The sequence below is a fragment of the Micropterus salmoides genome, unplaced genomic scaffold, assembly GCF_014851395.1.
Source record: "Micropterus salmoides isolate LMB-PRFRI ecotype aquatic unplaced genomic scaffold, ASM1485139v1 Ms_hic_scaffold_20, whole genome shotgun sequence".
In the NCBI taxonomy this organism is placed as follows: domain Eukaryota; kingdom Metazoa; phylum Chordata; class Actinopteri; order Centrarchiformes; family Centrarchidae; genus Micropterus; species Micropterus salmoides.
The window spans coordinates 21,613,707-21,638,059 of NW_024041151.1; the positions used below are offsets into that span (position 1 = coordinate 21,613,707).

At 39.5% G+C, this 24,353-nt stretch overlaps 1 protein-coding gene across 1 annotated transcript in view; it reads right to left on the reverse strand.

The window, feature by feature from the left end:
* Nucleotides 1-24,353, reverse strand: part of grin3a (glutamate receptor, ionotropic, N-methyl-D-aspartate 3A) — a 50,066-nt gene that overhangs the window by 21,239 nt on the left and 4,474 nt on the right. Inside the window, exons 2-5 of the mRNA XM_038734691.1 lie at nt 18,205-18,923; nt 2,810-3,479; nt 1,688-2,071; nt 755-900 (exon numbers count right to left, since the gene is read on the reverse strand). Coding sequence (XP_038590619.1) covers nt 755-900; nt 1,688-2,071; nt 2,810-3,479; nt 18,205-18,923 — 1,919 coding nt within the window. The remainder of the gene's footprint in view (nt 1-754; nt 901-1,687; nt 2,072-2,809; nt 3,480-18,204; nt 18,924-24,353) is intronic.

Here is a 24,353-nt window from a genome sequence, read left to right on the forward strand (position 1 = left end):
TTATAAAGGTGACCACGGAAATCCCAAAATCCAGTTTTGTTTGGACCAATTCGTGAAAGTTGAGTTTAATCTACCTCATCTACACCTGTCAATGCTGTGTACAGCAGATGCATTATACTGTAATGTCAGTGTCCACTACTATACTATACAATACTATATGATTATGTAACTGATAACTGATGCCTGGTCCCTTGGGGAGTGAACCCTGACTACAGAGTGAAGTTACATTGCGGCATACTTGTATGCTGTCTTGTTCACCAGTTGTAATTTTCTGAAGATGACATTTTCCCTTGAACCCTCTAATCAGCATTTTACAAGCTCAGTAAAAAAATCTTGCTTTATCCATTGAAATTGTGTCCTACTCAGCCTAGGCCTGCATTCCAGCTGCCTTTTCTCACTATATTCTGTTTTGCTCCATGGGGATGCCGGTTGAATGTTGAAGCAGCTTAGGATGACAGCAATGGCAGGGTAAGGGGGAGGGTGGGATCTGTATGCAAACAGCAAGGCTTGTGGTGGGGAATGACAGCAATGCTTTTTTTCTCCCTTCAAATGTAGACTTTCTCTTTTTCAAAAATGATACAGTTTCTTTTTTCCATTGATTTTCTGGGAACGATGACACCAAGAGAAAAGTGGTTGGATAGTTACTTTATATTAGAGGACAGATGTGACGACTACCATGAAACGTTCATGCCTTGTGTAGCTGAATGTCTATACGTGTGTCTAAGTGATGTATGTGAACTATACATCATCTTACTTTAGATTATGGATGCCATCTGGTGTTGCCGGGACATTGTATCTTCTCATGTACTCGTGCATCTCAGGAAAACTCTTCTTGAGGTAGTCCTCTGCGCTGCTTTCTCTCACTGTGGCAAATCGGAATCCCTGAGAGGGATGGTGCAGCTGCAGGAAAGAGGAAATCAACACAGATATTACACCTGGCCTTTAAAATATTGATAATATTGATATTGTTCCTTTTAACCTGTTGTTTTGCTTTTCTTCAGTGGGCAGGTTTTTATTCTCGGGTGCATGGGGATTCGTTTTTCTTTTTTTTCTGCTCTTTTCTGGAAACAACTCTCAGCATCCCTGTACTGTTGTGATTCTGAGAGTTGGTGAGTTGACAAAAAGCATTAATTACCTTACTCCAATTGCCATTATAAAGGTGGTTTAATTAAAGAATATATTTGCTGACTTAAAGTTTAAAAGACTGTACTCTTTACAAGAATACCTAACTTTCCAGTCAACAGTTTTAAGTGTACTGTATATCTGGGACATTTTAAAGAGAAATTCCACAATGTCCTATTAGTCATCATGAACTCAAGAGAAACTAAACAACCATGTTTGCAGAAATTCATGAACAAATTTTAACAAATTAAACCTAGTCAATTTCAAAATCACACTTTTAAATGAAAAATGTTTGTGGTAAAGCAAACCTGAGAACCAAATTAATTTTAATTTAACTGATAAATTCATGAAAAATATGAAAAGAATGGCGTAGAGAAGAAGAGAAATACAGAATTTTTGAATGTGAAATAACTGTTCTAAGTTTGGTAGAAAACAATGTATTAATGTTGGATCTCATTACTCATGTGAAGAAGCTAACTGAGTTAAGTTTTCAGGACCTTTGAACTTCAATTTCAGAGACTGCAGTTATTTGCAGACTCACACATTCGGACTTCGGTATATGTACCTTTGGGTCATGTATCCCTGACAGTTGTTCATAGGTCTTCTCCCCAACCATGACAGCAGCTAGATTAGCGGTGTAGGTGGACAGACAGAACAGACAGAAGATGGCCCAGAGGTTCATCAGCAGGCGGCCTGTCCAGCACTTTGGCGGTTTGATGGCCACCGTCCTCCCAAACAGAATGGCGTAGCATACGTTGAGAGCTGAGGAAAAGGAGAACACCCGGTCGCGGTTGCGTCCACGCGGAGTCATACCAAAGGGGCTGTGCCACTCGTACAGGGTGAGAAAGACCGCTGTGACGTGTAGGGAGACGAAGATGCCGAGCCACATGGACCAATGGAGAGGCCACATGAAGGCACCGATGGGTGCAGCTGTGTCGCGAGTTCGAACCTGGGCATGGGGTACACAGGATTGTTATAATTGATATTATAAAGGTAAGAAATTTGTGTCATTTTCAGATATTATTGTTTTTCAGAGATTAGTCATGATGGGATGTGAAGGAGGCTAGATGGAGGGAAGTTTCAATCCCTCCATGACTCTTTACTACATATAAATACTAAAATGAAGGGAAGCTACAAATCAACTAGCCTTGTAGTAATCTGACAAAAATGTTTGATAAACCAATAGTGTACTGTTATCAAATGCAAATCTACTGATAATGCAGTATGTGACATTGTTGTTTGGAAAAGAGATAAAAATCCATAGGTAATAGAAGACAGCCACTGTTATCAAAGCAGAACATCTCCCTCTGTTGTGGCATGTTAAGAAAGAGAGGAGGGAGTGATTACCACCGTCACTCTGCCTGTCAGCCAGTGAGACTGGGTAAAGTAATTGTAGTAATAGGGTCACCCCACAAAGCTGTACACTCACCAGTCTAGTCCCGTATGGGGAATTGCATTAGAATCCAATAAGGAAGGGCTTGTAGTAATAAAACTCTGCCATATTGGTACTGACCACCAGCATATCAAACGGAGAGAGTTGAGGTGAGGTCAATGACAGAGAGCTGAGAAGGATGGTCCAAAGAGTAACAGAAGTGAGATATATAACAAGTGGAAAGAAATTAGGGGGAAAAAAATGAGGGAAAAAAGAAGTGACGAGTGAGAAAGCAAGAGACAGAGGGGTACTGACCAGAATTCCCAGGCTGGTGGAGAAGAAGGGCGAAGTGAAGTCAATCACTTGGCTTCTAGCTGAATTAATGCTAAAAGAAGTCACTGCCAGGTGGGCAGCGCCACTGAGCAGATCACCCACCAATCCTGTCCAGCGACCATTCTTGAACCCCCCGTACTTCCCATCACCTACAATGTAGAGGTCGAAAGTGAAGCCCATGTCCTCTGCAAGCTTCTCTAGCAGGTCAATGCAGTAACCATAACAACACTTCTTGTGTTCTGTGGGAAAAGATATGTTGTGTCCTGCTAGGTTATGGAAAAGTCGTTCCAAAACTGAAGATTCATTGGTGAGCGGGTCGAGGCACAACTGGCCGGCGGGACACAACCCATCCCCATCCACCTCACGGGTAAATACAAAGGGATGCTCTACCAGTGTCACCACTCGCATGTGCAGCCGTGTGGATCGGCGCCAGTCGCCTCCGCCCCCAGAACCATGATGGCTTGGCCAGGCCCCCTGGTCCATCAGAACTTTCTCTCTACGCCAGCGGCCCAGGCGGGTCCAAGTTGGCTGGCCTAGAGGGTCCAACTGGAGGGACCAGATGTAGTGATGGGCCTCTGAGATGACATTCTGGCTGTTAATGTCTCTGGATATAAAACCGCTCTGGCCCTCAAATGATGTGTTGGATAGGAATCTGAGGGGAATGAGGGGAAAGAGAAGAAAGAAATGACAGGGGGAAGGGGGGACACAGGAGGAGAGGGGTGGAAGGTGGATGAGAGGGAAAGAGGATAGCAGAAGAGTTAAAGGAGTAAAGATCATTTTTAGCCTTTCCATAATTTAATTTGAGCTATGGATACACACTGTATATCTTGGATGTTTCATGCCTTGCAGGTGTGTCCCTGGGAATAACTGAAAGAAAATAAGGGCAATAGTTTAACAGATCCTAGAGTATCTCGGAAAACAAATATACAAAAAAACAAAATCTTTGGAAAAAAGTTCGAGGTCAAAAATTGGGGTCAAGATTTTGGCGTTAAATATATATCTGACGTCCTAATTGTAATATATATACATATATTACAATTAGCACGTCAGACATGTCACAATCCAGTCTGGAGGGTGACAAATTGGATTCAGCCAGACTGGGTTTTTCAGTCCCATGGACAGGGCACAGTAAAATCTGTTTATCTTCACAATAATATCTGTTGCCCACTAGTGGCCAAATGTATAGAGATTATGATTAGTAGACAATCATTTGTTTCATCCTACCTGCAAAATATACGTGGTGTTAGGTCGACTGACAAAGAGACTGAAAATTCACTATTTTATGTTCACATGGTCTTTGCTCTTCCAATTGGATTTTTTTATTTTCTCAAAAAGTATAAAATACATCAAAAGCTGAACTAAATGTTTAAATTTTTAATTAAACGTGGTGTGGTATGTGGTTACCACAGTAGATTCAAGTTTGAAATGATTGAAGTGGGTTTGAGCATTCTTTCAACCCTTTGCAACAATTCTCTACGGAAAGAAAATGCAATTTTTGACACCAATGTCAAAAAATAATTACCAAATAACCTTCCACCATTTTGGTGTTTGCTGGTGGTAAATGTTCAGTAGTTGAGATGATTTGTGTGACAATAGCAAACACTACGACAAAGGTGGTTTATATTAGTATGAATGGCACTTGAGCTGTCAACACCATCAAAACAGGCAACAAACAGAGGTCTTCCGCCTCTAGGACTTATCTATGTTGACTTAAATTGAACAGGACAGTTCCTGTTTGATCTTTGCAACATCTTTCAGTTCCATTCAGTTCCATGGTAATCTGCTAATGAGGATTGTGCAATATGCCCCAAAACCCCTGAACAAGCAAGTAAATGGACATATTGAATAAAGCTACAGTAGAGCAGTAAAGCTACAGAAGTTCAAAGATTGTCGTTTGGGTAAAAAAAAAAAAAAAGACTTGGCTAAAATTAGGGAACAATTGTGGTCATGGTTAAAAGAAGAATTACTTGGTTAAAGTTACTGAAAGATTGTGGTCAGGACTTAAATAAAAAAACAGCAAACATCTGTTGGAAGGAAACAAAAAAGAAATACCAGTCTCCCTTGTCAAAGCCAAATGCTTTGTTGACTTATCGATCTACCCCAGTCTGCTTCCTGAGCGGTTTTGCTGCGCTGCCACAACATCATACTACACTACTTCTTCTTTTTTTTTACACTTAGAAATAGGTCATTGTAGGCTTTTAATAAAATCGCCAATTCTGCAGTTTTTCTGGTGACAACAATCTCATCAAAAAGGAACAGTGATCAGAAGTTACCAACAGGGATACAATGGCTAAATTCACAGTATGGTGGACAAAAACCTGTAACCCAATAGGATTAGGTTAAAAGCTGCATGGGCTGAGGCACTGCAGCTCACTCGGATGATACTCTGATGCGTGTGTGTCCCAGTGAGTTCCTTCTGCTGAAGACTTGAATAAAATTCACAGAAAGACAAGTGTTTGCCTGAGCTGTTTATTTGAACACCCTCATTCCCACCACAGACCCTCCTACATTACTTAAGTCAAGTTAAAGTTTCTTTTTTGAATACGATTTTACATTATTTTGTCTTGTATCAATGTATACAGCATTTCTTCTTTATGAATGTCTCTCAAAAAAAGACACACAAAGTGAGGGTTCATGGAACATAATTCAAATCATACAACCAAGTTAACTGCAACATGCACAGCTGCTGAAGAAGATTTTCTGCTGGCTTGCTTTTGTGTTCATTTACCAACAAGCAAATCACCCTTTCCAGACACTTAAGAGTTTCTGTGCCTAGGATTTACAGGCTTAAATGTATGATTATATTTTAGCCTTGGCTAGTTTATAAAGCAAAATCCCAATTTAATGGTGTAACACTAGCACCGGAGAGGCGTATTATCTTGGTGGCCTCAGTGGCTGTCTAGAGTATGTGTGTGTGAGACAGGATAAGACAGACCACGGTCCAGTGATCACGCCATCTCCCTCACTGAGCCATGCTACTGGCTGTCTGAGAGTGTCAGATACCAGAGCAGACGCTCACACACACAGAAAAACACACACACTTTTGTGTTGTTTGGCTGTAAAAAAAAGAATGCAGGCAACCATTCTGGGCATGTACTATATACACACACATCGTTCATATGCCTTGAGGAGGTAATGATTTAAATGATGTGACCTTTTCTCAAATGGCTCTTTCGTGTCACCTTGCTCACTGGAAAACTCCCCTTTTCAACCACCATGTCTACATTCCTACATCTTTAACTGGTGTTGAGTCAACCTGACAGCTCAACTAGTCTGTCTGAAGGTCAGTGTCCTCACCGTAGCTTGTAGATGTTAAACTACCTGGGGAGTGTGTCTGTTTCCTCGTTGTACACAGTATGCTCTTGCACACTCCTGACAGTGCAGAACGGTTTTGCGTGTTAAAAATGAATGTCACAATCTAGTAAAAGGTCACATGTTCTAATAGTTAATATTTTGTGTTTAGTCATGACATCGATAACATTTTGTGTGTGTTTCATTGCTGGAATCTGAAGTTACAGACAGTTTCAAACTAATACTAGCGGGGTGTCAGTAGAGTGGAGTTGCACTGTTTAACAGGAGTTGAGTTTTTCAGGATTTTGCCTGCAGCAGAAAGTTCCCTCTTAGAAAGTCAGATACGCTCTTTTTCTCTCAAAGGTCGCTCCAGCATTGCTCTAACCCACTAGTATAACAAACATGACATGCTACAGCAAACATGGATAATAATGTCCAAGTTAAAAAGACAAGGGCTGCGAGTGTACATGTGGATTTTCTTATGTAACTCTTTGTATGGACCGTTTTCTCTCATTTTCTCTCATGCATGATCAAGAAGCAGGCAATGTAAATGCTCTGTATTTGTATAGCGCCTTTCTAGTCTTTTCGACCACTCAAAGTGCTTTTACACTACATCGCATTCACCATTCACACACATTCATTCGCTGAGCCTAAGTGCTCAAACAGAAACTAACATTCACACACATTCACACACTGGTGGAACAGCCGCCAGAGGCAATTCAGGGTTCAGTATCTTGCCCAAGGACACTTCGACATGCAGCCTGGAGGAGCCTGGGATTGAACCACCGACGTTCTGATTAACAGGGGAAACCCGCTCTACCTCCGCCCTCAGGAAGGAAGCAGTAAATAGAGGGGGGAAAAAACAGAGAAGAGAGACTAAACTGACTGGAGCAGAAATTGTGGCCATACCACTAACACAATCAGAACTCCAGGATATTTATTAGAACCGGGCTTCCTGATTGACACCACTCAGTAATGGGTTATTGAATTCCTCTAATCAGACCAGTTTGCAGTGGTCGAAACTGGCACACCCACATGGCAGCTATGCCTGTGATGACTTGTGATGATGTTTATGAACTCAGGTATGGTTTAGGAATCCTTCACAGTCTGGAGGAAGCAGCAGTGGCAATAGGGATGTAATTTCCTGTTCTGTATTTATTAATTTCCAAAGGTGGAATGTTGCTCTAGAACACTGGCACAAGGAAGTACTTTTTTGAGGTACCTGAATTTTACTTGAGTGTTAACATTTTATACTTTTGAATTCTACTTCCCAACAAGTCAGAGAGAAATAGTATACTTTTTTATCCACTACATTATATTGACAGTTATAGTTACAAATTATATTACAAATTAAGATATAACGTCTAAGACATCACAGCTTATTGCTTTAAAAACGATGTATTGTAATTAGGCAAGTTAGTAAAATCACTTACAAGGCCCAATTTTCCACATTGAGCTTTTTTATACTTTAAGTACATTTCGCAAATTTTGTTTTAATTAGTTTTTTATTTAGTTTTTTTGAAAGGGACAGTGCATATTAATGAACATATTAGTTTTCCAGCAATATGCCAGAATCAGCTCGAAAGGCTATTTTCCACCTGTAGTCCCCGGCAGGTCTTCACTAGGTACAAAGTAACGCAATTAAACATTAAATTAGATATATAATACAACACAATTTAAAAGACACCACAATTTTCAGCATCATAATATAAAAGACAACACAGTTTTGTGTGAAAAATGCTTTCGCACTTGTACTTAAGGAACATTTTTAATAAAAGGACTTTGTGGTAGTGCTCCTTTTACTTAGGCAAAGGGTGAGAATATTTCCTCCACCACTGAATGCTTGACCGTGGGTTACGTAAGTGTTTTTCAAAGAAAATAATGTGCCTGCTCTTCTGACCATTCACACAATAACAGTCTAGGTGTGTATTGCATAATGAAATCAAAACATTAGCTTGAGCTCAAAGTCATGGTACAATTTTTATAGTTTTAATGTGTGAAAAAGCCCTGTCATCATTAAACACCATCAAAATCATTTTATAGTAGTACAGCTCTTGTTGTCTGTGCAGACTTACAATCTTCAAGTTTATTTATTTTAATCTCTAAATTTAATGTTTGATACTGAGAGACCATTAAAAAAACATTTAACCCAGCTAGGCTATTTTTTGAGTTGTTCACATAAAGTGTAACTTTTACAAAAGTTTGCTTTGACTTTCTTTGAATGAAAAATCAAACATTGTTTTGGAGAGGGTTGAATGACCAGTAAGATGATGATTAGTGCAAGGACAGATTCCTGTTGGATACATCCGGTCTTTTCAGGATCGCTGACTGGCAAACAAGAAATTGACTGGCTTCAGAATCTCCTACACTTTGAAATAAATACTGTGGTTTAAGTTTTTATACAATGCGAAATTAATTAATTTCCACACCATGAAATGGAAAAATGATGGCATTTGAAGCAGAGGAGCCAGAGTGACGTCTGGCTGAATCACATCTATTACACAGCAACAATGTCTTGTCCTCCACGTGTTATTTCCTTATGAATCACCTACAAAAGAGGATAATGTCGGATATAACAAAAAAGTTGCGCTCATGTTCACATCACTGGCCATACTAGAAAGGGGAGTGAGCAAAAAGCGAGGTGAAGGAAAAGTGATGGGAATGACCTTACATTTTATCTTATATTGCAAAATATTAACCACCAACATTATACAAGTTTCAGTTTGTTTCAAAACACATTGTTCTTAAAACCAAAATATACAAAAAGCATAAGCATATGCTGCTGCCTTTTTAGCAGCATAAAAGAGTCTGCCAAGAGCATCCCGCCTTGTTAAACCAATCCCTCCCTGAAGCAAACATAAAGTGTTTTACTTACATTGGTTGAGGGAATGCAACCCTCAAAGGGGGCATTTTTTATATAGCATTTTCTATCTTTATGGCTCAGCTTGCTGACACACATCAGGGTACTATACTTGGCTTTGGTGGGCATGTATCACTTTAAAATGATTTTTATCAAGAAGAGTGGAAAAATGAATAAGAAGCTGATAAAATGTGTCCTGGCTATATCTTATCTGTTATTACAGGACTTTTGCCCCCTGCAGTTTATCTGTATCTACATCTCCAGTGGTTATTTACCGTATTTCCGTGAAAATGTCTTTCTCTCCTTATTTTCTGCTCAGTCTTTCCTCTTTATTTCTGCACCCTGCCCTTCTACTTTGTTATCACATCTTTTGCCACCTACACAGTAACTCTCCTCCCTCAGCTTCTCAGTCTGTTTGGCAAACCTTATCAGTCCCTCTCTTTGGCATATACACACTTAAAATACAGAAATAGCCTGCACTATGTTGGTCTTTACCCTTGTATTAGAAGAAGCATAATTATACCATACACAAATCCCACATAGGTGCAGGTCTAACGCCTGCATTGTGACCCCAAACCACAAAATGATTGATGGATGTTTCGATTTCAGTTCAACCGTCCAAAATATATTCCCCCTTTGATGTTGTTTACACTTTACATTATCTAGGATGATATTTGGAATTTCTTTGGAGTGGATTCACATATGTTACAACTTTGTTTTTGAAGATACTAACTTGTAGAAATGTTTAGTATGAGCAGTGTATACACTGAGATTAATGAATCCAATTAATCACTATGAAACAAAGGCAGAATAGCAATTTACTGCTTGCTAAATCCCTCCCCTGAAAAGAGATTTTCCCATCATAATTTACCAACCATAACTAGGCATACCAGGCCTGTCAAGCTTTGGATAGGCCTACATCTTGATGCAGTGTGCTTGGGGCTGTAGTAAGAGGAATACAAAATTTGCATTGTGGTTTCTAATTTTTGCCCTCTCCAAAACCAAAAATACTAGAGCAAAAGAGTGAGGAATGGATTAAACAGTGTGTTTATCTGGTCTAATGAAAGCTACAAATGTTAGCATGTCCAGCAAACTAGCTTGCTGCCTACAGTACGCTAACCTAATGACTTCTAAGGCACTCATACTACATTATTTACAGGTTTATTCAAGACTAGCACATTCACTAGTATTTCTACACTTTGTTGGAGCTAGTCCTGGATGCCACTGTCAGAGGGTAGGCTAACAGCGGCTCGGAGACAAGGTTGACAGGAAATATTCTCTGCACATAGTAATTCCTGTAATGTGTCATGTGTCATTGCTGAGCTGTACAATGTACACTCCACTGTCCCTTTTGAGCTATTTTATGAACATAATACAGTGAAAGGCATTGAAAGAATTTCCCCATAGGACTAAATGAATGAATGACAAGAAAGCACATCTCTTAAAAGTGCCCAGAAAATGGAACACGGTGATAAGTACAAAAAAAGAACATCTGGGGTGTGACCATCAGGATGAAGAGTTCATCCATGGTACAGCCTGATCCTTCGTGGCTCAAAGCCTGAGAAAGCAGATGGAGAGAGATATGGAAATGGAAGTAATAACAAAGATAAGCTAGCCAAGCAGAATAGAAAAATGTAACTGATTAACCCTATTTGAAATAAAGAAAAATTTATCTGATTCCTCACAATGGGATACTAATCTTTCTACATTAGTATTATCAGACATACCATATATTATTTATGTCAGTATATTTAGAATATAAATTTTCTAAACATGCAGAAGAAAATTTATCTGGGGACATTTTAAATTGGCAAGATTCCTGAAGAACCATTTTCAATTGGGAATTGGAAGAATCCAACTTCCATATACTGGCCACTTTACACACCGGCCAAACAATACACCACAACTAGCTGCCCCTTCCATGAAGCAACTTCACTTCAGAGTTCTGTGCCTACTTGCGTATACATACATTATGTTTGTCATTACCACACATTCCAATTATTAAAAATTCACAATTTCTTCACATAAAAAGTTAAATGTATTTAGAATTATCTTAAATGTTATTTTGAAAAGTTAAAACAGGTGAGTTCAACTTATTCATATACATGCAGTTTAGCAGGGGACATTTTTGTCATTCACAGTATATACGTGAAAAAAATACCACCAAACACCAGTGCTAGTACAAGTTGGATAAATACAGGCAATATGTTACTACAATATGTTAATTAGGGGGATGGTATCCTTTTCTTTGTGACTAAGTTTGGTGCGTTTTTTTAATTTTTAAGAACAACATGGCCTGCTGCATCTTGACTAATGAGGATCAAACATTTATTTAACCTCAAATCATTTCGTGAAGCAGCCCCCTCAACCACTACATATTCACCATCCCTGTGGAAGTCCCTTATCTGGCACCTGTTCTCTAGTTTTATCACATAGCCTGGAGCAAAACATCTGGGTAAATATCTGGCCAAATGTTACCATCTTCATGCTTTATATCTACAACCTGTCACATTTGTGCAGTTGTAATGTGGATTCCGTTGTACAAATTAGTTATAATCTTGGTTGCTTTTTAATGCCATGTATCTTTAATTGTTCAAATACTTTTCTTATTTTTAATCAATCTGCATTTTATCTTGTGCATTTAAGAATTTACATTGTTAATGTGTTTGATTGCCATTCAAATAGGGTAAAACTAAACAGTATCAGGCAACTATTAACTGTTGTCTGGATTTTTCTATCCTGCTAACAACAACTGACTTCTAGCTTGCTTGGTCACAGTGAAACTTGTTTAGCATTTAGCCAGTGTTTTCTACAGTGCCTGACCTGCCACAGTCCTCTATGACACTAGAGTTGTCTGATGAGAAACATCTCTATATGTCTATTTCCCTTGTGACTGGTTGATTGCTTAGCCAGCGAACCTGCTGCCACCTAAGTCCATAATAATCACGCAATAGATTCCCGGGGGGGGTTCAATGTCCAGCTTGAGAACCGCTACAGCCTCTCTGTTGCTCATCTGTCACATGCTTTCTGGTTTCAACACTATTGTGATGACAATAGTTTCCTTCCAGGTCAGCTCAACCACCAAGCACCTGATACCAAAGCTCTACACAAAACTAAAGGCAGTCCCCTCACTGCAATAGAAATGTCTAAAATGACAGCAGGTTTAATACTAAAAAAGCCCCTGAATTTGTAGGGTGTAAGACAAGGTTTCCCAAGTGGGAGTTGGGATCCACCCACAGGTTCACCAAGAGAAATCTTAGGGTTCACAAGATGATTAACTAGGTAAGGAAAAAAAGTAGATCATTTTATCTTCATCATCATTTTGAGAAGTGGAATTTGCTCTTTGGCATGGTGGTCAAACCTGACATGTGCAACCTGACATATGTGAGGGATCACATCAAGGATGAGACAAACTACAGGTATTAGGTGAAAGAACTGGTCACATGGTGCAGCAACAACAATCTCTTTTTAAATGCAAGGAAAACAAAAGAGCCTGTCATTGACTTCAGGAGAACACATACCCAACACATCAGTGGTTCTAATGGGGAGAGGGTGAGCAGTGTCAAATTTGTGGGTGCGCACATTTCAGAGGACCTCTCCTGGTCAATGAACAGTGGCAAAGAAAGCCCAAACGTGTCTCTACCTCCTCCACGAACTGAAGCAAGCAAGTGCCCCTGTACCAGTCATGGCCTCCTTTTATCGAGACTCCATCAAAAGTATCCTGACAAACTGCATCACTGTGTGGTTTGGAAGCTGCACTGCAGTAAAACAGAATACCCTGCAGCTCAAAGTGAACACAGCAGGAAGGATCATTGGTGCCTCTTTTTTATCCCTCCATGTCACCCACCTAGCCTGCAAAGCAGTCAGCATTGTGGGAGACCACATGCACCCCTCACACAGCCTCTTGGAGAAGGTACCAGAGCCTCCGTGCCCACTCCACCAGACTGAGTAACAGTTCCATCAATCAGGCAGATGCTAAAACACTTTCCCCTCCCTCCGCCTTCTCCCATCTCCCCAAAAACCGAACTGTAAAGCCCCCACCCACCCATATCCAGCACCAGCCACCTTGCTAAAAAGGACTGCAAAAGCTTAAAATAATAAAAGATGCTGCTATACAACTTTGCACTGTGGATACTTTATGGACGGATTTTGCACAATACTTGCTCAATGGCTTGGTGGATAAAATCTTTATTTTATACAATTTTTTCACTGATTGTAAATATTTTGTTGAACTGTAGTAAATTATTAGTTTGTTACTGTTTTACTTTTAAATAATTGTTTTTGTTACTTGTTTTTTGTCTTGCATTCACCTTGGGTTATGAGAGAACCGTAATTTAATCCTCTTTGTGCCTTGTACATGGTAGAATTGACAATAAAGTCGACTTTTAAAAGCCTTTTGGATAAAGGTTAATTAAAGGGTGGATATATAAATTGTCATCATCACTATTTGAGAACCATTCATTCGTGTGACAGTATGTCATTATCTCAGCTTAATCTTGGTGAGACTGTGTTAACAAGAGCTCCAAAAGGGGATTTCCGATTCTGTAAATACAACAGGCATGACAATTGAAGTTACATAAATTCATTGATGATTTTCTCATTTCTGTGGCTCACTTGTTTCATACTGTGCTGCCATGGCAATTTGCTTGTAACAAGTGGAGCTTACAGTAAGTCACTCCAGTCGTGCACATACCAAGTGACAAAGACTCCACAGAACAACAGTAGCACACTCTTGCTGCCACTTTTTTTTTTAGCTGCTTTGTATGGACATTTAAACATTTTCTATTTGTCAGCTCCTCCTTTCAACACTTCTTTCTTTTTTCACAGAACAATTGCCCAATGTTTGACTACCAACTTGTTGTAATATCAAGTCCTCCTCATGTGACTTGTGTTTACTTTTATTCGTATTACAGTAAGAAAAAATGGGACAAATGCACTGTTGTGCATGTGATGTGTTTATACCTTTATTTAACCAAAGGTTCTTCTTACACAACCCCCTTTTTGATTATTCTATTATCTGGTATGTCAATACCCCTTCCCCTAAACAATTGAAACGGGTGAACTAACATCACTAATATATGTATAACAAAACTTTTGTTTTAAGCTTGAATATTGTGTAAAATTAAAACAGCATGGTATTTAGGTACGATTTATAACCTCTCTAAAATCAAATCTGTTATTTTTCAATTTTCATGCCCAGATCCCCAGGTGAACTGAGACTTAATAAAAACAGCATTATTAAAGAATAATACCAAGTGTCTAAACACTTCTCTCGGGTATTTTTGTACACAGCCCTAAAGCAAAATAAGTCAAAATTGCTTTACAAATATATACAGTCTGACATTCAGCAACTTTCATGTGCAAATATCAGCTTCTTCCTCTGCAGAACTTGAGGACAGCTGACTCAACCTCTCGCCCCACCTGCCACTTGTTCATATATCTTACTCTCCCTCGGGAAGTCTACAACTCTTGAGCCCTTGAGCCATTGTGTGCAATATTATGACTAAATGAAATGTTTAGCACTTTGCCTATACTGCTTGTTGAAAAATGGCATGTGCTTAGTGGAAAACAAGGCATAGAGCAATGTAGAAAAACCCGTAGCTACAATGGTGATGCAGAAGGCAGGAGGAGATGCAAAGTCATTGGTCACCAGCACATGAAGAAATATCTTCAAGATGTGTGTAAGCTAGTGAGGCAACAAAATTACTGGTTAGTGTCTTGGTGAACACTCCTTGCACTCACTCTGTGACATAGGTGAAAAAAAAGATAAAGGTGTCCCAGTTTATCTGACTGCTAAACTACCTTGCCTCTACAATGAGATTATATGATTTCAAATTGAAAAGGAATAGGAAATGAATACAATTGTCAGACTGCACACACTAATGTATTTCATACTATGTGGAACTAAAGTTAATGGTAATAGATGACAATCATGACCCTGATTTAGTTTATCACCAATCTTTATAACCTAAAGAGACATATAGAAATTGGAAAAATAACAATAACTCCAAGTAGCACGAATGCAATGGGGCAGTCCAATCAGTCCCATAACTTTACAAAAACTGAATCATAAAAAAAGGAATAACATTTCTGGGAGGAAACAGCCTTTCTTAATGTTTGCAGAATACACACAAACATACATCCTTTCATTTTCTCCAGCATCCACAGCTGGCTATAGTGTATCATATATTGTTATCTACTACCTGCATATTTCCCTGAGCCAGGTATATGGCTGACTTTTCCAAATCCCAGGTATGTGTAACAGCTTGGATTAGACCCAGTTTCCAAGATAGGAAACTAAACCTCTTCGGCTAAATCCCCTGCCTTCACGGGGTCAACAGCAGTACTCTGATAAACCTGGTAAAAGGTCTTATGACACGTGTTCTTTGTTCTGCGATATGTAAAACACTGGGATTCTAATCCACGCTTTATACGAAGATTAAAATGAACCAAAGAAATGTAAACACAATCACAAATCTCCTCCAGCCCCTTCAAACTCATATTGCTCAAATAATTATCTTACTGGGATGGATCATTCTGCTGGTTCAGGTGTTTTGAGGAGAATCTCAGTAGGAAAGGTCAAGCTTATTGTAATGCAGTGGTGTGTGTGATCACACACTCTTCAATGCTTATATCCCAGCAATAAAGTAGAGTGGCCCAGCAGCAGATTACAGCGCTGGTGCTAAATGCAATTCATCACACATTATCATTTTACCACACTGCTGCAGTTTCTGAGTGTATATAGTGTGCGTTCAAATAAGCTGCGTGCTTGTTCATGCATGCGCCTATGCAGATGTACGAATGTGTGTTTCTGTTGTGAATTCCAGACTGACATTGCAGCTGGACTGAGACCCAACATCTGCATGATGTGAGGCGAGTACATTCTCCCACAACAAAAGGATAATAGAGGAGACTAAATAGAAACAGGAAGCAGAATGGTATACGTAAACAGCACAGTGCAGAGAGAGGATGTGTGGGGGTGGGAAGTACAATGAGGACTGTTGGGTGGAGATGAGGTTCCATTCCCAACTTATTTCAGTGAGTTATGGTTTAATACTGTTATTATAGTTTAATACTGACCACAATGCAAAACAAATATTTAGCCTTAAAATGACTAGACTGGTGTGTTGGTACATTTTATCTACACATTTTTACTGACTAATTCACACTATACAGTTTTAGATGTATATTTCATATTATTTATTTTAAAGTCATCATATTATGCTCTATCTTCTATCTGATCTTTGTTTGGAGTTGAGCTTGCGCAGTACACAGTAATTAAGGACTACTAGCCAATCAGAAGCAGAGTAGGGCGGGTCCTGGTAACCTACAGCTTCAGTTCAGCTGTTGTTCCCAAACCAGCTTCTCAACCTAGACTAAAGCAAGAGTTTTGGAGTGGTAAGGTATTCATTTGTAACAAATAGACTTTTCATACATAACATTTTAACTGTAATATCACATTAACTACTTTATGTCCATTGACTGCCTAATGTTTGGTAGGGAGGGGGGGTGAGGGAAGGCACTGGAGGACGTGTTTTCACTGTGGGGCTGATTTACTAAAGGTTTGCGTTTTTGAGTAAAAACGTGCAAACTTGATATCACCAGCAAATTAGCACATAAGCTGATCTACTAAAGGTGTGCACGCAGAGTGACGTCTTTCAAAAGCGCAAGATAGCACCTGTTGTTCATTTAGTACTTTTGCCTTAATGAATATGCAATTTGGGGCGTAACATGCAAATACATTTATTTACTACAGGCAATGCGATCTACCAAGCCTAAAAGCAATTTCATGCCAGTACAACAGCCTCTGTATTTAATACGTTTGAAAGGAAGAAGCAAACTGCCAAGTGTTGCGCAGAGATGGCTTCTGTTATTGTTGCCAGAAGGAGACACAGCCATAATGAAAGGAAACGTAGAGAAATGAACAATATTAGATAATATTATTCTATATCTAATATATAGAAATACAATTATTTTATTTTATTTATTCGATGAACTATATGAATAGAATTTTTTTGTATTTTCCTTTAGCTTTGGCAATACTGTTGTATTAACATTCATGCCAATAAAGAAAATATCATTTAGACCTGATTTCTTTTCACCGTGAGATGGAAGAGTTTGTTGGAGATCCCCCAGCTGCAGTAGTGCACGGATCACGCGCAAAATTTATCCAGCCAGAGGGAACCATTACCAACAGTTCACAGCGCGCCAGTCGTAATATAACGACACAACCCACTGTAGGTATCGGAGAGAGAGTGTACGGTGCGGACGATCGGTGACTGTTCCCTCTGGCTGGATGAAGCACGATCTACTGGCATTTCCTAGCGTCTGGGTCATTCCAGCACTGTAGCTGTTTCTGTTGGGGTTTCCAAAAGCAGTTTTTCCAGGTGTGCTGTCCCAAGTACTTAGTGCAATCTCAGGCAGGTACATACAATTTCCACATACTCGGGACACACTGAACGAAACAAACCAAGGTTTTTACGCTGTGGCTGCTTTCCCTCCCGACTATCCATGGCAAAAAACATAAAAACGCGCAAAACCCTCATTTAAATACTCCCACCTCCATTGTGTTTGCTCCTGTTGTCATCAACGCAATAATTCTTAGTAAATCCCCCATAACAGGTACAAAAATTGCCACACTAGCCACTAGACGAGCATTATGATGCATGTTACAAAGTGAGCAGTGTTTTCTGTGGGAGATGGGAACTGCCTTTGGTGTGGACTTTTGGCTTTTTCTCTTTGCAAACCTCTTACATGCACAAAAAAGATATTTAACACAATAAAGGAAAGGGAATAAGCCAAAATGTATCACATGGCCTCTTTAAAGCCCCTTTATTTAAAAGTTTTATATTAACAATGGATCACATGTATATTGTATGTGAAAATGGTTGCTCTTAGTGACAAATGCCCAGAGAATAATCACAGATTCCCTCTCGCAGTTCCCCTCTGGTTTATAGCTTCTTTCAGCTCATAGTTTTCCAGATCACAACTTTAGATAAAAAAATACTAAATTATGTAAAAAAAGTTTTGACGCTTGCTTGGGGCGGTTTCCGACATTGTATTTTTGTAGTAATTTGGCTGAACCATGCAAAACCACTTTTCCAATATTGTTTATGTTGCCTAATTTGCAGTTTAAGGTGTTTTTTTCTCAACAGACATGCATAAACAGTCTGTGGTCATTGCATTTAATTGTATGTGTGGTGTAAGTATCCGAATGAATCCCTACCTTGCCAAGTAGTCCCCTGAGCTGCCATTGCTCTGTTGTACATCCATACAGTTAGTAGTCCCAGGTATGAGTGCCAAGGCAGGATTCTGTTGGGCTGCATAGCTCACTGCCCGCGCGACCAGCTCCACTGAGTCGTGGACGTAGTGATCCAGAGAAGGGGACCCCATGACCCCGTGTGCTAGTAGCCCCAGGGGCAACCCTTCTGTTCTCAGCTCTGCCACATTCTGGCTGTCCCCCAAAACCCAATGAAACTCTGGGAGCGTCATCCGGGTGGCCAGCGTCCACAGGCGGCGCACCTCGCGGATCTCGCACCCAAATGTCACCACTCCTGTTGTGGATGAAGGTTCTCTTAGGGCCTCCAGCTGCCGCATGAGAGCTTGCTGGTCTGATTTAGCCGAGGAAGTTGATGAAGAAGCAGAGGATGAGGCAGCGGGGGAGAAATAAGGTAAAGACGACAATGATGACGAAGCCTCCGCTCCTGAGTATGATAATGGAGATGAAGATTGTGGCATGGTTGAGGCGGTAGTTGTCAGATTGACAAGAGTGCCAAGGTGAAAGCGGGTGTTGTTCTTGATGAGGACGAGGAAGTTGCTAATGTCCCATTCCTGACAGAGCAGAACGCTTATGTCCCACCAGCCATTCATCATCAGCAGGGAATAGAGGAGACGGGATGCTGGGGCCTCCACGGTCTGCATCGCCATTTGGAAATGGAGAGGGTTCTGTGAGGAGATTGCAAAACGGAGAATGGGTGTAATGGGAGATGAATGGGCAAGCGGGTGTGAAAGGTTTACATAGAAGAAAGAGAATAAGGATGGAAGGGTAAAAGTGGAAGACAGAGAAACAGAGTAAGTGAGGCGATTTGGGGTAGAGGAGGTAAAAGTTGCATTTACAGAGAAAAAGGGGAATGAGCGTGCAAGGTGTGGAAGATTTAAGGGATTGAAATGGATGGAAGAGATATGAGGAAAGAGCATAGGGAATGGGATTAGAGATGGCCAAGAAATTAGGGACAGTTAAGCAAATAAAAAGGAAGAAAAAGAGGGAATGGAAATGTAAGGGTGATGGGAGCGATAAACAAGTAGTGATGGAGAAGGCAGAGGGTCAGTTGGATTTCACAGAGGACGGAGAGATAGTTGAAAAACATAAGAGGATGGTGTTTAAAAATGAGATGGAGAAAAGATGAAAGGCAAAATGAGCACAATGGAAGGATGGTGGAGGAGGAGGTGAGGTGCAACATAAAGGAAGAGGGGAGAAGGTTAGAGAGCGATAAGAATGGGAAGATGGGGCACCGGGAAGGAGAAACAGATGTAGTAGAGCGGAGAATTGAAGAGAAAGAAAGACAGAAAGGTTATAAATCCAACAGCAGAATTACTTTCAATCTTAGAATTCAATTTGTTCCTCGAGAACAAACACAGTCTGCTGGATATAATGGATTTCAGCCTCCACTTACCTGCTCCCATGAATACCATTATTCACATCATAAGAAATACACTACATCTATTTTTATTTGTACTCTATTTGTATTTTAAGCAATGCTTAAGACCCAAAGAAACTCAACTGGGCCCCATTTCAAAGCAGCCCTTGACATACTGTACTGGCACTTCTGCGTAATTGAATTCACACCTCTGATTTGCGATTCATAAATTCATCAGTTGATTGAAGGACTGGACAGATCAATGTGTAGAGCATGGCAGTGGTGTGTGTTTTCCACTTGGACCAAGAATGGTAAAAGAGTGTGATATCACAGTATTGTAAGGTGCTGTGATGGAAATCCTCCACCAAATGGATAAATGCTCAGGAAAGACACTAAAAACAGAATTATCCTTCAAACCCTCTGCTATTTCTCTGCTCAACTCTGCAAAGAATGGATAACATCTGCACGTAAGGAACACTTGAACTTTTATTTTTGACATGTTTTTTTTATGTTTTTACATACCCATATGTCTTACCCTGTATTTCTTATTGTCGTTGTCAAATTTTAATATTACTGCGGCAAAACAAATTGCCCCTTGGGATAAAGTTCTTGAATTGAATTAAAATGAGAACCTTGATCATTTTGCTGTGTTTGGAAATATCCAAAATGCATTTCTGTAGTAGCTTCACCAAATATATTGAGGTAGCACTTTACATTACAGCTCAGTAATAACATGGTAACAGTGGGGTTAAGTTATAATGAAGAGGCAATAATTAAATAATGCTATGTAATTACCAAAGTAACAAGCAGGTAATAGCTTTGTATTAACAATGGCTATATTTGTGTAATGCATGTATGTGTATGTGTGCCTGTATATCTCATTCACCTACGAGATGTAAAATAATATTTTTTCCTCCATCCTTTGCACTTGTCTCAATCTGTCTGTATTGTTTTTGAGTGTGTTTATATATGTGTTCCCTATACTGTAGCCTGTGTTTGATTTTATTATTGTATTATTGTATAAATAAGCACATCGTGAGCAATGTACTATCCAGAGCCAACTTCCTCGTATGTGTACACGTACCTGGCAATAAAGCTGATTCTGATATTACACTCAAATGTGTGTAACAGGGTCCAAAACCAAAGGGTAATAATGTGGAAACACATTTAAAGATAGCAAGGAGGCAAAACTATTCAGTAGTATTACAGTAATATTTGATAACAACATGGTAACCTTTTAACAATAAAATGGTTTTACCATTGCAATATTTGGATCACAAAATGGTAATATGGTGATATCAATGGGGTAAAAACCTGATAAGAGATAATATGGGTTGATATCAAAACTGGTAATTACCATATTATAATGCCAAATCTCATCCTCCCTCATGTTTCAAACATTCCCATTTGTTTCAATGTAATACTGTACAAATCATGTTTCTTGCTGTGACTTGTTACCTGAAGACACTTGTGGTAATTTCCATGCAATAATGCATTGATGTTATCAGAATATCAACCCTGCAGACAGGTAATAAGCAAACACTGACATTGATAATGTGTTTTACAACTCAAGTATCACAAGGAAATTATGTATCTTCACACTATAATTCATATTTTTCTCGACCATGGATGAAAAGACAATGTGTTACGTTAAAGTGTGCACATAGGGACAAAGAGAATTATTACCCAACTTTCAGCTCATTGTTTTGGTTTTCACAAGACTTTACTGTTTCAGGCCAAGCTCACTGCTCTCACCAGCATTGTCTCCATTCATTTTCACACCAAACTCAAATCAACTAAAACAGCTTTCTGAAAGGCTGGACACAAGTCTAAAAAAACTATTATATGCAATAGAATATGGTTGACAGTAAAGTAAAATACAGATGATTTCAGGAAAACCCCCTGAATCTGTCCACTGACTCCCTCAGGGCCATTATGATCGAGCCAGTGCAAACCTACTGTACTCTACACATAACGGTGCATTGCACCTACAAGATTATATTAAGCCAGTAGATCAGTGATACATTTACATACATACATGGATACATTTCAGAGTTGACACAGTCATCCCTGTAATAGTGTAGTTAAAATTAAATAGGCCAGATCAGGCTGCATGAACTGCCAGATCTGCTTCAGTATACTTTGGCACACTGCACCCAGCAACATACCAGCCACCCAGGCAATCAATTAGCCATGCAAATGCTTACATGCACTCACATACACACACTTAAAAGGCCCTCAGCAACTCTGTTTAATTGACTTTACAACTTTTACACAAGCTTTGCACTAAAAGTCCATTAGATTAATCTAGTGGTTAATTTCATTTATCCCATTAATCACTCTACCCAATAGGCACGCAAATAAGACAATCCTTATTCATCTGCCTATTGCATATACATGAATGGATTATTCCTGCAATGAAAGCGCCAACAAAAGCAATACTACATTTTATACTTCAGATTTAGAAGTCCTACGTCAGGGAAAGAGATGGTAATGCAGTTCACAGGGGCATCAGACTCTTACCTCCTCTCATCCCGCAGGAGGATTGAAGGATTTATTCTCAGCAGCAGCACTTCTGCCCTGTGATCACCATAAACCTGTAACCCCTCTTTTTGTTCCTCATGTAAATAAACAGGAAGATTTTTGCCAAGAAGTGTGGATGCCTGCTCTCTTAAATATAGAGGTCTGCTGCTTTCAATGCAATGGGAAATCCCAGCTCTGTTGTCGCTGCACTCTCTTTAATCATCACTTGTCTCTTCAAAAATCTTTTTCTGTGATTTCCACAGACAAAATGTGTTTGCTGTGGGTTGTTTTTGTGCAAAGAAACTTGCAAACCTTGCTGTATGAGAACTGCAGGGACTGGCAGAATCATGAGCCAGTGTACACATCAAATAAAGCAGTAATGACTTAGTTATTGATCTTTTCTTTAATAGATGATTCATTGTGGGGAAAGTGTGAACAGTTAAAAAAAAATATATTTTTTACAAGATTACAGAAGCGTTCTTTTGTAAGCACATAGAACACTGACCTGTCCTTGCAATAATTTACAGAGAACCATTGATTTTGCTAAAAAACTCCAACATCTTGTCCTCATATGCGTTTTACTATGCTTAGCTCTATGAAGATCCAAAGTTCTTAGCCTTTTATCCCACTAGTGTCCTTATGCCACTGCCAGTGTTATTTATGAAGGGACAATGAGAAACTCCACTAACTCCCATAGACAGCAAAGCCATAACATTCATCTGTTATCCCTGCATAGATACTGAGGACATAATTATGATCTCTCACTTTTCAAAATCCTATTGTCCCCCTCACTTTTCTTGTTCCAGGTTGATTAACCTGCTAAAATCTTTCTTAGTTTTGTTTTTTGAATAACCAGCTGCCAAAATTCACATTCAACAATGGAAGAGTGATACAAATGTTGATATGTGCATCTCAGTTGCCTTCAATTACTGCTATACCCAGTGCAATAAGCTTAACAAGCAGCGGCAGGTGCAGCAGTGATTGGCCTTATTTACCCTTGGTCTCGCATCTCAGGCTACAAACAGCCTGCTCTACCTTGTCGGTGGAGGTTGATGGCACCAAATGGAGCTTGAAGAGCATAACTGCAGGTACATTTAATATTTTCCTTTAAAGACACTTACAAAATGAATCAAAGATAAGGCAGTAAAGCGCTGTACTAAAGATGTAAATACAAGATTACCTACCATCTCTATCAAAGGAATTAAACACGATTTTAAGTAGGGTACATAGGATTACGTAACATTATGCCATTGTGTACAGGTATACCCAATGAACTGGCGTATACCACATGACTCCTTAGCATTGCACCATCCACACATTCCACACAATAGTTCTGAACACATGGCCTTCGACATAACGGGAATATCTGCAACACATTTGAAGGAAAAGAGCATATAATTGGATTGAATAACAACAGATATTTGCATCAGTGCTTCAAGCAGTCAGTGAAGATGCTGTATCTTTATTTTCCACAGGCTATAGTGTTGTGGGCCAGCATGCAATAGATTTCCACTTTAAAACTAAGTGCTCCTATCAGGTCTTTCCCAGGGAGTTCCCTTTCCCCAGGAGTTTCTCAGTCCCTGGCCTTTATATGCTCAATTCTCAACTCTGAACTTCAAAAGCCCCTTGCCACTTACTCTCAACCTACCTAGTCCCTTTGCTCTGAGGTTACTTTATCCTTTGGTTCATAAGCTTCATATTGTGATGATGCAGCCATGATTTCGACACTTACATAACAAACTGTGGGAAGATTACATTATCAGAGGTCACTTGCTGATTCATTATAATTTTTAACACCGAACTTCTTGTTCAACCCTTATCAGAAACTTTAACAGGAGAAAATAAGGCAACGGTCAAAAGAAGGTCACCAAATAAATACTAATGAGATCCTCTCAAGATATTCAAAAAGTTTTCATTTTGAAAACTCTGTTTCAGAGTAATTGCTGTCAGCCTTCAGTTGGGATTTGCTAGCACAACTCAATTGAGTCAGAGGGGAGTTAAGCCATTTCTCTCAAAGTCACACACTAGCACTGCACAATCTGTTTGTATGGCTGTCTCTTTCCTAGTCAATTTTTCTGCCTGTTCATCCCTCCATCTAACCATCTAACCACCCATTCAGCCGTGCCTAAATAAATAAATCTTTGTTGGTTGGTTGTTCTGCATTACCTACACCTGTTATTTCACTTTTAAGAACCAGTTTGAACTTTAAACACCT